The sequence below is a fragment of the Epinephelus lanceolatus genome, chromosome 7 (genome assembly GCF_041903045.1).
Source record: "Epinephelus lanceolatus isolate andai-2023 chromosome 7, ASM4190304v1, whole genome shotgun sequence".
Taxonomy (NCBI): Eukaryota; Metazoa; Chordata; class Actinopteri; order Perciformes; family Serranidae; genus Epinephelus; species Epinephelus lanceolatus.
The window spans coordinates 24,288,263-24,304,227 of NC_135740.1; the positions used below are offsets into that span (position 1 = coordinate 24,288,263).

General features: G+C 44.0%; 2 protein-coding genes across 2 annotated transcripts; both read left to right on the forward strand.

Annotated features, from left to right (window-relative positions):
- The first annotated feature begins 2,861 nt into the window (after positions 1-2,861).
- On the forward strand, positions 2,862-8,938 carry LOC117261169 (protocadherin beta-16-like). Its single transcript, XM_078169636.1, has 3 exons — positions 2,862-5,438; positions 7,371-8,462; positions 8,933-8,938. Exons 1-3 carry the CDS (start codon positions 3,057-3,059, stop codon positions 8,936-8,938), a joined length of 3,480 nt encoding a protein of 1,159 aa, XP_078025762.1. The 5' UTR covers positions 2,862-3,056.
- An 86-nt stretch (positions 8,939-9,024) lies between these two features.
- Positions 9,025-12,568, forward strand: LOC144463818 (protocadherin gamma-A2-like). Its single transcript, XM_078169361.1, has one exon. It carries the CDS (start codon positions 9,226-9,228, stop codon positions 11,638-11,640), a length of 2,415 nt encoding a protein of 804 aa, XP_078025487.1. The 5' UTR covers positions 9,025-9,225; the 3' UTR covers positions 11,641-12,568.
- The last annotated feature ends 3,397 nt before the right edge of the window (positions 12,569-15,965 follow it).

Sequence of the window (15,965 nt, forward strand, 5' to 3'; positions counted from 1 at the left end):
TGAAAAACGATCTGGAATACAGCGACTAAACAATGAGACGGCAAGTACTGTTGTTCATCTTGGTCCTTTCTCTCGCCTCTGTGTTCGGGCAAGTCAGCTACTCCATTCCCGAGGAAATGGAGAAAGGCTCATTAGTCTGTAATTTAGCTCAGGATCTCGGTTTAGATTTCAAAAGGCTCAAATCGGGCAGAGCTCGTATTCATTCGGGAGACAGTGCAGAATATATCGAGTTGAACAGAGACAGGGGCGTCCTCCTCATCAAGGAGAGAATAGACAGAGAGACGCTGTGTGGAGAAACGACGCCGTGTGCTTTACATTTACAGATGATTTTGGAAAACCCGATGGAATTGTTTCGCATAACGATAGAAATCACCGACATAAACGATAATGCTCCCAGCTTTGCGTCGAGTGAGAAACGCTTTGAAATCAGCGAGTCAGCCGTTATTGGGTCTAAATTTGTGCTGGAGAAAGCCATCGATGCTGACATCGGTACAAATGGTCTCCAAAGCTATTCGCTTAATCCAACAAACAACTTTGCATTAAAACTAGAGAATCAAGCAGACGGAAGTAAAAAGGTAGAAATGGTTCTTCAGAAGCCTTTGGATCGAGAGCACCAAGAACAGATATCATTATTACTAACTGCTTTAGATGGCGGACAGCCGCGGATGTCAGGCACAATGCAGATAACTGTTACCGTGTTAGATGCAAACGACAATGCACCGGTTTTCACTAAGCCAGTATACAAGGCAACAATTACCGAGAATTCCCCGAGGGGAACCAGTGTTATAACTGTTAGTGCATCTGACAAAGATGGAGGCTCTAATGGAGAAATATCATATGCAATTTCAAATAGCAAGCGTCGTTTATCCGACCTGTTTCAGATCGACAGAAAAACGGGAGAGGTTATCTTGAGTGGTGAAATAGATTATGAAAAAACAAAGCTTTTCCAAATTGATATCGAGGCTACAGATAATGGAGGACTCTCTGATTCTAGTAAGATACTCATTGATATCACTGATGTCAATGACAACAGCCCTCAGTTAAAAATACTCTCTAAATCAGAGAGCATTTTGGAAGACTCTGCTGAGAATACTGTAATTGCAATGCTGAGCGTAAATGACCCTGACTCTGAGAGGAACGGAGAGGTGAAGTGTAATATTAATGATGACATTCCTTTTAAAATACAAAACACAATGAATGGATTTTATAGTTTACTCACAGAGGTCGCTTTAGACAGAGAGGTCTCCTCCCAGTATAATATAACAGTGACGTGTTCTGATGAGGGAGTGCCCTCCCTCTCCAGCAGCGTCACTCTCACCTTACAGATCTCTGATGTGAATGATAACGCGCCTGTCTTTGAGAGGAGCTCATATGAGGCCTACATTGTAGAAAACAACACACCAGGCCTCTCTATATTCACAGTGAAAGCCAGAGACGCTGACTGGAACCAGAATGCCCGTGTTTCTTACATACTGGAGGACTCCTCTGTTAACGGAGTGCCAGTCTCCTCATATGTGTCGGTTAGTGCTGATAGTGGAGTCATCCATGCAGTGCGCTCTTTTCACTACGAGCAGATCAAAGACTTCCACTTCCGCGTCAAAGCGCAGGATGGAGGCTCCCCTCCACTCAGTAGCAACGTGAGTGTGAAAATACTGATCCAGGACCAGAACGACAACCCTCCTCAGGTGCTGTACCCAGTGCAGACTGGTGGCTCTGTGGTGGCTGAAATGGTGCCTCGTTCAGCAGATGTGGGCTATCTGGTGACTAAAGTGGTGGCTGTTGATGTGGACTCTGGACAGAATGCCTGGCTGTCCTATAAACTGCAGAAAGCCACAGACAGGGCGCTGTTTGAAGTGGGCTTACAGAATGGAGAAATAAGAACTATCCGCCAAGTGACTGATAAAGATGCTGTCAAACAAAGACTGAGTGTTATAGTGGAGGACAACGGGCAGCCCTCTCGTTCAGCTACAGTCATTGTTAACGTGGCGGTGGCGGACAGCTTCCCTGAAGTGCTGTCTGAGTTCACTGACTTTGCACACGACAAGGAGTACAATGACAACCTGACTTTTTACTTAGTCTTGGCTTTGGCTGTAGTTTCCTTCCTCTTCATCACGTGTTTGGTGGTTATTATATCAGTGAAAATCTACAGATGGAGACAGTCTCGCATCCTGTATCACTCCAGTCTCCCTGTCATTCCATATTATCCACCACGTTACTCAGACACTTTGGGGACAGGGACTCTCCAACACGTGTACAATTACGAGGTGTGCAGGACGACAGACTCCAGAAAGAGTGACTGTAAGTTCGGCAGAGCTGGTAGTCAGAACGTGCTGATAATGGATCCCAGTTCTACAGGGACGATGCAGCGGATACAGAGTGACAAGAGCATCCTGGATGAACCTGACTCTCCTCTGGAGGTTAGTCATGTGAGGCGGATGCCTGTTTTAAGTTTTGGCACTCAGTTTAATGCTGCTAAATTTGTTTGAATGAGTCAGTCAGGCAAAATTTCAGCACCTTGGAAAGTAACAATGAAAACACTGTTCCGCATTGCTGCCCTGTTATTTGCTCCCTCAACATTTTTCCCCGCCCATATACTGTTTTATCCGGTATTTTCATCTTAATTTAATTTAATGTAATTTAATTCCTATGGGAGAAATTCATTTTATGTGTCTTTTTTATTCTGGCAACTCGGGCACACTGTGTATTAATTATGTTGTATTTTGTGTTTGCATGGCATTCTTGTTGTTGTTCTTATGTACTTTCACAATTTGAACTCTTCGGGCCGCTGTTGCCCAATATGTTGCAGCCGTGAATTGCTTTTGAAACAGATTCTCTCAGTCATCGTGCTGGCATATCACTGAGGCACAGTCACATACGTAGAAAGCGCACTTCGGAGATCAGACACTGTTTTCCACGGACATCTTAAACTGGAATTCTGTACTCTGAATCTGTGGATTAAAAACATCTTCTATTTCTAAATTACACCTGAAGGATCTTATTCGTGAAAAGGAATAGAACACGGTCGCTGTGGTGCGACGGAGACACCAGACAGAACAATGAAACGGCAAGTACTGTTGTTAATCTCCATCCTGTGCCTGGGCTCTGTGAACGGGCAGGTCAGCTACTCAATTCCTGAGGAAATGGCGAAAGGTTCGTTGGTCGGTAACATAGCACAAGATTTAGGTTTAGATGTCAAACGGCTTAAGTCAGGAAAAGCTCGTATTTATACGGGAGACAGTGTTCAGTACATCGAGCTGAATAGAGAAAGGGGAGTCCTCCTTATAAGAGAAAAAATAGACCGCGAGGCGCTCTGCAGACAGACAACGCCTTGCGCTTTACATTTTCAGATTACATTAGAGAATCCACTCGAATTATTTCCAGTTACTGTAGAAATTACCGATATTAATGACAATGCTCCCGTTTTTCAAAAGGAGGAGAGGAGGTTTGAAATAAGCGAGTCAGCGGTCGTCGGCTCTAAGTTCATGTTAGAGAAAGCGATTGACCCTGATATCGGACTGAATGGTCTTCAGAGATACACTCTGAAGCCGAGTGATAATTTTGTGCTTAAACTGCATGCTCAATCTGATGGAAGCAAAAAGGTGGAAATGATTTTACAGAAGCCGCTAGACCGAGAGAAACAAGAACACATATCTTTAGTCTTGACAGCGGAGGATGGAGGAGAACCACAGATGACTGGGACAATGCAGATTCATGTTACTGTACTGGATGTAAACGACAATGCCCCTGTTTTTAGTAAACCCGTTTACAAAGCAAGCATTACAGAAAACTCCGTCATAGGAACACTTGTTACTAAGGTCAGTGCTTCTGACGCAGACAAAGGCTCAAATGGAGAGGTGACCTACGTCATCGAGAATAGCATGGATACTGTTTCGCCGTTATTTCACATTAATGGTGAAGGAGATGTGATACTAGATGGGTCGATAGACTATGAAAAACAAAAAACTTATCACATCGATATAGAGGCAATTGATCTAGGTGGACTCTCGGATTCAAGTAAGATAGTAATTGATGTAATTGACGTGAATGACAATAGCCCTGTTATAAATATGATATCAACATCAGGCTCAGTACCAGAGGATTCAGCACACAAAACAGTGATAGCTTTAATGAGTGTAAATGATCCTGATTCAGAAACCAATGGGAAAGTCAACTGTGTGATAAATGAAAACATCCCATTTGAAATTAAATTTACGTCAAATAATTTCTATAGCATCGTGACAGACAGTGATTTGGACAGAGAGAGATCCTCTGAGTATAATATAACAGTGACGTGTTCTGATGAGGGAGTGCCCTCCCTCTCCAGCAGCGTCACTCTCACCTTACAGATCTCTGATGTGAATGATAACGCGCCTGTCTTTGAGAGGAGCTCATATGAGGCCTACATTGTAGAAAACAACACACCAGGCCTCTCTATATTCACAGTGAAAGCCAGAGACGCTGACTGGAACCAGAATGCCCGTGTTTCTTACATACTGGAGGACTCCTCTGTTAACGGAGTGCCAGTCTCCTCATATGTGTCCGTCAATGCTGATAGTGGAGTCATCCATGCAGTGCGCTCTTTTGACTACGAGCAGATCAAAGACTTCCACTTCCGCGTCAAAGCGCAGGATGGAGGCTCCCCTCCACTCAGTAGCAACGTGAGTGTGAAAATACTGATCCAGGACCAGAACGACAACCCTCCTCAGGTGCTGTACCCAGTGCAGACTGGTGGCTCTGTGGTGGCTGAAATGGTGCCTCGTTCAGCAGATGTGGGCTATCTGGTGACGAAAGTGGTGGCTGTTGATGTGGACTCTGGACAGAATGCCTGGCTGTCCTATAAACTGCAGAAAGCCACAGACAGGGCGCTGTTTGAAGTGGGCTTACAGAATGGAGAAATAAGAACTATCCGCCAAGTGACTGATAAAGATGCTGTCAAACAAAGACTGAGTGTTATAGTGGAGGACAACGGGCAGCCCTCTCGTTCAGCTACAGTCATTGTTAACGTGGCGGTGGCGGACAGCTTCCCTGAAGTGCTGTCTGAGTTCACTGACTTTCCACACGACAAGGAGTACAATGACAACCTGACTTTTTACTTAGTCTTGGCTTTGGCTGTAGTTTCCTTCCTCTTCATCACGTGTTTGGTGGTTATTATATCAGTGAAGATCTACAGATGGAGACAGTCTCGCATCCTGTATCACTCCAGTCTCCCTGTCATTCCATATTATCCACCACGTTACTCAGACACTTTGGGGACAGGGACTCTCCAACACGTGTACAATTACGAGGTGTGCAGGACGACAGACTCCAGAAAGAGTGACTGTAAGTTCGGCAGAGCCGGTAGTCAGAACGTGCTGATAATGGACCCCAGTTCTACAGGGACGACGCAGCGGATACAGAGTGACAAGAGCATCCTGGATGAACCTGACTCTCCTCTAGAGGTTAGAAGGTGTTACATCACACACGCTACCCCTCATTAACATGCCATTACTAATGGCTTAAATCAAATGCACCAGTATTTTGTATGTTCGATTGGTATTGTGTTGTCAGCACCTTGGAGAGCAACACGAAGCATTTCAGTGTGCGTAATACTCAACGTGACCGAAACAAAGTGGTCACTTTTCACCCTCCATATTTTGAATATCGAGATCTTTGAAATGTTTTTTTTTTTACATACTTAGATTGTATTTTAGTTGAGAAGAAAAACGTTATCTTGTAATACATAGTAGTATTACAATTTAATTTCAGTCTTTGCACGATATTTTCCCCCTCTTCCCCTCTGTCATATTTTCTGCAGTATTGCTTTCTGAACTCCATGGGCCGCTGTTGCCTAGTCTGTTGCAGTTGTAGTATATTTACAGCAGCACCGCCTCTTCATTTCGGTGTATTAGAGAGAAAGGGCAGGCACAGATCGCATTGTCTACGGGAGAGGAGCCGAAAAACACGACGAGGCACAACTCTCTTTCTCTGGCTTCAAATATGAGGATTATTTTTGCTTCAACTTTTATTTGAACACTTGTCCATCTTTCTGACGGATTCTACGAGGTTGCTGTTTGTTTTTGCCGAGATAATACCGAACAATGAGACGGCAAGTACTGTTGTTTGTTTCGATCCTCTCTCTCAGATCAGTCCTCGGGCATGTCAGTTATTCTATTCCGGAGGAAATGGCGACAGGCTCTTTGGTCGGTAATATAGCTCAGGATTTAGGGTTAGATGTTAAACGACTGAGGTTGGGAAACGCTCGGGTTTATTCTGGTGACAGCGGAGAGTACATCGAGCTGAACAGCGACAGAGGAGTCCTCCTTATTAAAGAGAGAATAGACAGAGAGGCTTTGTGCGGAGATACGACACCATGTGCTGTGCATTTTCAGATCGTGTTAGAGAATCCTATGGAATTTTACAGCGTAACGGTGGAAATTACAGATATCAACGACAATGCGCCTACCTTTGAAAAAAACGAAATTAAATTCATAATTAGCGAGTCTGCGGTTGTTGGTGCTAAATTTGATTTAGAAAGAGCTGTAGATTTAGATGTCGGTACTAACACTCTCCAAAGCTACATACTCAAGCCAAGTGATAATTTTTTACTTAAACTGCACAACCAAGCTGATGGTACAAAGAATGTTGAGATGGTTTTACAAAAACCTCTGGACAGAGAGAAAAATGAGTTCATGTCTTTGGCGCTGACGGCTTTAGATGGAGGAGAGCCGCAGATGTCAGGAACAATGCAGATTCTCATCACAGTCTTAGATGCCAATGACAATGCACCTGTTTTTACACAGCAGATATACAAAGGCACTGTAGCTGAAAATGCTGCAAAGGGAACGATCGTGACCACTGTCAGTGCGTCAGATGCTGATCATGGGTTAAATGGTAAAATGACATACTCAATTACAAATACTCTGGATGACGTCAGACACATGTTTGTAATAAATGAGGACCGTGGTGAGGTTAAACTGATTGGACATTTAGATTATGAGAAGAAACGAAATTTTCAGATCAATGTGCGCGCAAGGGACAACGGAGGACTCACAGATTCATGTAAAGTGATTGTAGATGTCGTTGATATTAATGACAATAAACCAACAATTAAAATCATGTCTAAATCAACGACTATATCAGAGAGCGCAAACCCCAACACAGTGGTTACGATGATAAATATTCAAGACCCAGACTCAGGTGAGAATGGTAAAGTTCAGTGTTTTATAAATGATAATATTCCCTTTGTATTGAAATCTACATCAAATAATTTCTATAGTTTAGTGACAGACAGTGATTTAGACAGAGAGAGATCCTCTGAGTATAATATAACAGTGACGTGTTCTGATGAGGGAGTGCCCTCCCTCTCCAGCAGCGTCACTCTCACCTTACAGATCTCTGATGTGAATGATAACGCGCCTGTCTTTGAGAGGAGCTCATATGAGGCCTACATTGTAGAAAACAACACACCAGGCCTCTCTATATTCACAGTGAAAGCCAGAGACGCTGACTGGAACCAGAATGCCCGTGTTTCTTACATACTGGAGGACTCCTCTGTTAACGGAGTGCCAGTCTCCTCATATGTGTCCGTCAATGCTGATAGTGGAGTCATCCATGCAGTGCGCTCTTTTGACTACGAGCAGATCAAAGACTTCCACTTCCGCGTCAAAGCGCAGGATGGAGGCTCCCCTCCACTCAGTAGCAACGTGAGTGTGAAAATACTGATCCAGGACCAGAACGACAACCCTCCTCAGGTGCTGTACCCAGTGCAGACTGGTGGCTCTGTGGTGGCTGAAATGGTGCCTCGTTCAGCAGATGTGGGCTATCTGGTGACTAAAGTGGTGGCTGTTGATGTGGACTCTGGACAGAATGCCTGGCTGTCCTATAAACTGCAGAAAGCCACAGACAGGGCGCTGTTTGAAGTGGGCTTACAGAATGGAGAAATAAGAACTATCCGCCAAGTGACTGATAAAGATGCTGTCAAACAAAGACTGAGTGTTATAGTGGAGGACAACGGGCAGCCCTCTCGTTCAGCTACAGTCATTGTTAACGTGGCGGTGGCGGACAGCTTCCCTGAAGTGCTGTCTGAGTTCACTGACTTTGCACACGACAAGGAGTACAATGACAACCTGACTTTTTACTTAGTCTTGGCTTTGGCTGTAGTTTCCTTCCTCTTCATCACGTGTTTGGTGGTTATTATATCAGTGAAAATCTACAGATGGAGACAGTCTCGCATCCTGTATCACTCCAGTCTCCCTGTCATTCCATATTATCCACCACGTTACTCAGACACTTTGGGGACAGGGACTCTCCAACACGTGTACAATTACGAGGTGTGCAGGACGACAGACTCCAGAAAGAGTGACTGTAAGTTCGGCAGAGCCGGTAGTCAGAACGTGCTGATAATGGACCCCAGTTCTACAGGGACGATGCAGCGGATACAGAGTGACAAGAGCATCCTGGATGAGCCTGACTCTCCTCTAGAGGTTGGTTGTTTGGGGTTCATTTCAGCCTTGATTTATTTGCAAATGTATTTCCTATGTTTCTGATGAAGCTGTTATTAGCCTCCGATCACAATCAGACTGAAATCAGCACCATGGACAGAGACATAGTTTGCGACCTCAGCCAGGCTCTTGTCCATAGAGGTCAAATCTTGCAAGATATTTGTTGTCATTCAGCCTTTTATTTTGATATTTTTCATGGTTTCAAAGTTTCAGTAGCTAAACCAGTTACGTGTTTTGAAAACCTATTTACTCACCTTTCAAAAATACGCTCACCCATCACTGTATTTTCTGTGATGTGAACTACTTCACTCTCGGTAGGCTAGGTTTCTCAAACTCCAATCATCTGTTTTGTTTTGTTTTGTTTTGTTTTGTTTTGTTTTGTTTTGTTTTTTCAAACATTTTAACACTATCTAAACATAAGTCTTGATGTTGGTTGAGAGCTTCTTGTGCAGTTTTGACTTTGAACTCGGAGGGACGCTGTTGACCAGTATGTATCCGTGGTACAGCAGATGTGTTAGAGTACCTCCCATCATTTCAGTGTATTTGAGCGAGAAGAGAAAAAGGGGCAGATGCAGCAAGGCTCGCGCGGGGATCTGATCCAAGAGAACTGAAAAAGCGAGACATTGCACGGCTATTTCTTTCTTCGGTTGGAGGATACCCACAATCAAGTGTTGACGACGGATTTATAATAAACAACTGTAAAGGGGGGACTAAAAGCTTAACCGAAGAATTCGCTGTAAAGACGATGTCGGGCGTGACAATGGAACGGCAAGTACTGTTGTTTATCTCAGTCCTCTCCCTCAGCACGGTGCTCGGGCAGATCAGCTACTCTATTCCTGAGGAAATGATGAAAGGCTCTTTGGTTGGTAACATTGCTCAGGATTTAGGTTTAGATGTCAAACGATTGAAATCCGGCAAGGCACGCGTTTTCACACGAGATAGCGCCGAATACATTGAACTAAACAGAGAAAGAGGAGTCCTCGTCATAAAAGACAGCATAGACAGAGAGGCGCTTTGCGGAGAAATAACGCCTTGCGCTTTGCATTGTCAGATCATATTAGAGAATCCAATGGAATTCTACAGTATTAATATCGAGATCACAGATGTAAATGATAACCCTCCAACATTTGAAACAAGCAATGTTCACTTCAATATCAGCGAGTCTACGCTTAGCGGTACAATATTTATTTTAGACAGGGCTGTTGATCTTGATGTAGGCGAAAATGGCTTAAAAAGCTATGTCCTGAAGCCAACCGATGCATTCTCGCTTAATATGAACAGTCAAATCGATACCAATAAAAATGTGGAGATGGTTTTGCATACACCGCTGGATAGAGAGAAAAGCGATCATCTGTCTCTAGTTCTGACGGCGCTGGATGGAGGAGAGCCGCAGATGTCGGGAACAATGCAAATTCACATCACTGTTTTAGACGCTAATGACAATGCTCCTGTTTTTACACAGCCTATTTATAAAGCCTCTATTAAAGAAGATGCACCAGTAGGAACAGTGGTAGTGTCAGTTACTGCGACAGATGCAGATCGTGGCTCTAATGGTAAAATAACTTACTCAATTACAAGTACTCTAGATCATGCCCGAAGGATGTTTGACGTAAATAAGGAAAGTGGCGCTATTACTTTAATTGGAAAACTTGACTATGAAAAGTCGGGAAACGTCCAAATAAATATCCGCGCAATTGATGGTGGTGGACTCACTGGCTCTTGTAAGGTGATAGTAGATGTATTAGACATAAATGATAACAAACCTGACATTCATATTATGTCTAAATCAAATGTCATATCTGAAGATGCTAAAACTAACACTGTAGTGACAATGATAAATGTTGAGGATGCAGACTCCGGTGAAAACGGTAAAGTGCATTGCTCAATAATTGATAATATATATTTTATATTAAAGTCCACATCAAATAATTTCTATAGTCTCATAACAGATGGAGAGTTGGACAGAGAGAGGTCCTCTGAGTATAATATAACAGTGACGTGTTCTGATGAGGGAGTGCCCTCCCTCTCCAGCAGCGTCACTCTCACCTTACAGATCTCTGATGTGAATGATAACGCGCCTGTCTTTGAGAGGAGCTCATATGAGGCCTACATTGTAGAAAACAACACACCAGGCCTCTCTATATTCACAGTGAAAACCAGAGACGCTGACTGGAACCAGAATGCCCGTGTTTCTTACATACTGGAGGACTCCTCTGTTAACGGAGTGCCAGTCTCCTCATATGTGTCCGTCAGTGCTGATAGTGGAGTCATCCATGCAGTGCGCTCTTTTGACTACGAGCAGATCAAAGACTTCCACTTCCGCGTCAAAGCGCAGGATGGAGGCTCCCCTCCACTCAGTAGCAACGTGAGTGTGAAAATACTGATCCAGGACCAGAACGACAACCCTCCTCAGGTGCTGTACCCAGTGCAGACTGGTGGCTCTGTGGTGGCTGAAATGGTGCCTCGTTCAGCAGATGTGGGCTATCTGGTGACTAAAGTGGTGGCTGTTGATGTGGACTCTGGACAGAATGCCTGGCTGTCCTATAAACTACAGAAAGCCACAGACAGGGCGCTGTTTGAAGTGGGCTTACAGAATGGAGAAATAAGAACTATCCGCCAAGTGACTGATAAAGATGCTGTCAAACAAAGACTGAGTGTTATAGTGGAGGACAACGGGCAGCCCTCTCGTTCAGCTACAGTCATTGTTAACGTGGCGGTGGCGGACAGCTTCCCTGAAGTGCTGTCTGAGTTCACTGACTTTGCACACGACAAGGAGTACAATGACAACCTGACTTTTTACTTAGTCTTGGCTTTGGCTGTAGTTTCCTTCCTCTTCATCACGTGTTTGGTGGTTATTATATCAGTGAAAATCTACAGATGGAGACAGTCTCGCATCCTGTATCACTCCAGTCTCCCTGTCATTCCATATTATCCACCACGTTACTCAGACACTTTGGGGACAGGGACTCTCCAACACGTGTACAATTACGAGGTGTGCAGGACGACAGACTCCAGAAAGAGTGACTGTAAGTTCGGCAGAGCCGGTAGTCAGAACGTGCTGATAATGGACCCCAGTTCTACAGGGACGATGCAGCGGATACAGAGTGACAAGAGCATCCTGGATGAACCTGACTCTCCTCTAGAGGTTAGAAATTGCTAGCTCTCGGTTTCTTCGTGAAGTCACGCTCTAAATCACTCTCCTTCTATTTTCAGCACCTTGGAGAGCGACATGATAATCCATTCAACATCATGTATTTTTTATTAAGTTACATTTACAGTGTCTATTTAAATAACACAATGTATTTATCAAACGTTTACATTTCATGTTCCTCATATAGGCACAATTTTCATCAAGCAGCTGTAGTACCTGTCCACTCACCGACGAGGTGTTTATTCTTCGCTGATTTTGATTCTTAACCTCGCCATATCTATTTGTTTTGTACATTTCACATGCAGTTTTACTTTATGAACTCAGAGTGCCGCTGTTGGCCAGTCTCTATCAGATTTACCGCAGACTCGTTGTACCTCCCACCGTGTCTTTATTTTAGAGAGAGAAAGAGACAGAAGCAGAGCACATCGTCTGGATTTTAACGGAGACACAGAGCAGGAAATATATTTCTCGTTGGGAATATGCTTTTCAAATCGGCGTTGACTGGCAAAAATCGGAGGGTGGAAACCTAAAAGCCATTCTTGTGTACACTGGAATAACGTCGGACAGAACAATGAGAGGGCGAGTACTGTTGTTTTTATCGTTCCTCTCTGTCAGCTCGGTCCTCGGACAAGTCAGCTACTCCATTCCCGAGGAAATGCCAAAAGGTTCTCTGGTAGGAAACATGGCAAAAGATTTTGGCTTAGATGTTAAAAGACTAAAATCGGGTAAAGCTCGTATTTTTACTCGAGACAGTGGCGAATATATTGAGCTGAATAACGACAGAGGAGTCCTCCTCACCAAAGATAGGATAGACAGGGAGGCGCTTTGTGGACAGACGACGCCTTGTGCTTTGCATTTTCAGATCATATTAGAGAATCCGATGGAATTTTACAGTGTAACTATAGAGATCACAGATGTTAATGATAACCCTCCATCCTTCGACAAGAGTGACGTCAAATTTAAAATTGGTGAATCCGCTGTTAGTGGGGCTAGATTCATATTAGATCGGGCAGTTGATCCTGATGTGGGCACAAATGGATTGCAAACATATAAACTTGAACCGACGGACAATTTTGTTGTTAAATTACACGATCAAGCAGATGGGACGAAAAACGTTGAAATGGTCTTAGAGAAGCCTTTAGATAGAGAAAAACATGAACACCTTTCTTTGGTTCTGACGGCGGTGGATGGAGGAGAGCCGCAGATGACAGGAACAATGCAGATTCTGATCACTGTTTTAGACGCTAATGACAATGCTCCTGTTTTTACGAAGCCTATTTATAAAGCCTCTTTAAAAGAAAATGCACCAGCAGGAACAGTAGTAGCGACAGTTACTGCGACAGATGCAGATCATGGATCTAATGGAAGAATAACGTATTCAATTTCCAGTATTTTAGATAATGCCCGTGGGTTGTTTGAAGTAAATGATGAAAGTGGTGAAATTCGGCTCAAAGGAAATGTTGATTATGAAAAAGCTCGAACGTTTCAGATAAATATCCGTGCAAGTGATGATGGAGGACTAGTTGACTCCTGTAAAGTGATGATTGACGTCATCGACATGAATGACAATAAACCTGATATTCATATAATGTCTAAATCAAACGTGATATCAGAGGATGCCAAAATTGGTACAGTGGTGACAATGATAAATATTCAAGACGCAGACTCAGGTGAAAATGGCAGGGTCCAGTGCAGTATAAATAATGATATTCCTTTCGTGATGAAGCCTACGAACAATGATTTCTACAGTTTAATTACAGAAAGTGGTTTAGACAGGGAGACAGCCTCTGAGTATAATATAACAGTGACGTGTTCTGATGAGGGAGTGCCCTCCCTCTCCAGCAGCGTCACTCTCACCTTACAGATCTCTGATGTGAATGATAACGCGCCTGTCTTTGAGAGGAGCTCATATGAGGCCTACATTGTAGAAAACAACACACCAGGCCTCTCTATATTCACAGTGAAAGCCAGAGACGCTGACTGGAACCAGAATGCCCGTGTTTCTTACATACTGGAGGACTCCTCTGTTAACGGAGTGCCAGTCTCCTCATATGTGTCCGTCAGTGCTGATAGTGGAGTCATCCATGCAGTGCGCTCTTTTGACTACGAGCAGATCAAAGACTTCCACTTCCGCGTCAAAGCGCAGGATGGAGGCTCCCCTCCACTCAGTAGCAACGTGAGTGTGAAAATACTGATCCAGGACCAGAACGACAACCCTCCTCAGGTGCTGTACCCAGTGCAGACTGGTGGCTCTGTGGTGGCTGAAATGGTGCCTCGTTCAGCAGATGTGGGCTATCTGGTGACTAAAGTGGTGGCTGTTGATGTGGACTCTGGACAGAATGCCTGGCTGTCCTATAAACTGCAGAAAGCCACAGACAGGGCGCTGTTTGAAGTGGGCTTACAGAATGGAGAAATAAGAACTATCCGCCAAGTGACTGATAAAGATGCTGTCAAACAAAGACTGAGTGTTATAGTGGAGGACAACGGGCAGCCCTCTCGTTCAGCTACAGTCATTGTTAACGTGGCGGTGGCGGACAGCTTCCCTGAAGTGCTGTCTGAGTTCACTGACTTTGCACACGACAAGGAGTACAATGACAACCTGACTTTTTACTTAGTCTTGGCTTTGGCTGTAGTTTCCTTCCTCTTCATCACGTGTTTGGTGGTTATTATATCAGTGAAAATCTACAGATGGAGACAGTCTCGCATCCTGTATCACTCCAGTCTCCCTGTCATTCCATATTATCCACCACGTTACTCAGACACTTTGGGGACAGGGACTCTCCAACACGTGTACAATTACGAGGTGTGCAGGACGACAGACTCCAGAAAGAGTGACTGTAAGTTCGGCAGAGCCGGTAGTCAGAACGTGCTGATAATGGACCCCAGTTCTACAGGGACGATGCAGCGGATACAGAGTGACAAGAGCATCCTGGATGAACCTGACTCTCCTCTAGAGGTTAGAAATTAATATTGTAGAAGCAAATCCCAGCCACTTCCAATGTTCAGTACCATGGACAGAGACTCGACGTCACAATATCTATCTATCTATCTATCTATCTATCTATCCATCTATCTATATGTCTGTCTTTCTGTCTATCTTGTAAGAAATAATGACATCTCAATCCTTATTTACATGGCTATTTCTGCAATATCTACTTACGTCCCTAAGTGCCGCTGTTGGTTAGTGTGAGGAAAATAAGGCTCTTTTTCCTGAGTGACGTCCTCCGTCTTCTGTCTGGTGCGTTATTAGACCTCTGTTTTAATCGGAACTATAGACTGACAAAGCCACCCGCCCAGCATTCAGGAATGAGCCTCTGACCAAACTCTTGTTCGGATCTTGACACGGTGGTTTTGTTTTTCCATTCGGATTTTGCGAGGGCTCTCGCCATGATGGGCGTTCTTTGTTGTGTGCCCGAAAGAAAATCTTTATCATGGTGGCCGCTGCTTCTCTGCATCTGCGTCGCAGAAATGGCTCTCGGACAGGTCCGCTATTCTATACCCGAAGAGATGGCGACGGGCTCGGTTGTCGGGAATATCATTCAGGATTTAGGCTTGGATGTTAAACGACTGAAATCTGGGCGTGCTAGGATATTTACCGAGGACGGCAGTGAGTACATTGGTCTGAATGCAGAAAAGGGAACGCTGGTAGTGGCTAAAAGGATCGACAGAGAAGATCTGTGCAAGCAAGTGTCTCCCTGCTCTCTTCATTTCCAAATTATCCTTGAGAATCCAATGGAGTTGCATCGAATTGATGTAGAGATTACAGATATTAATGATAATGCTCCGTTCTTTTCGAAAAAGGAATACAATTTCCAGGTTACTGAATCTGCCTCACCAGGGGCTCGCTATTCTCTTGAGAGTGCCAAAGATCCCGATGTCGCACATAATACTATTCAATCATACAAACTTAACCCGACAGATAATTTCAAATTAAATGTAGTTTCTCGACCTGACGGAACAAAATATATTGAAATGGTTCTTCACACGTCGCTCGACAGAGAAAAACAAGAGGAGCATAAATTAACTCTGACAGCATTTGACGGAGGAAGTCCTCAGAAATCGGGTTCTGTCAAAATTAATGTCATTGTTTTGGATGCAAATGACAATGCACCAGTATTCAGTCAGTCTGTTTACAGGGTAACAGTTTCAGAAAACGCTTCTCGGGGCACTGTTCTTGTAAAAGTCAGCGCCACTGATAATGATAAAGGAGCAAACGAGGAGGTAATGTATTCCTTCTCTCAGCACACCGATAGCGCATCATCCCTTTTTAATATGGATCCCCATACCGGGGAAATGACTGTAACTGGTGTGTTAGATTATGAAAAAACTAAACA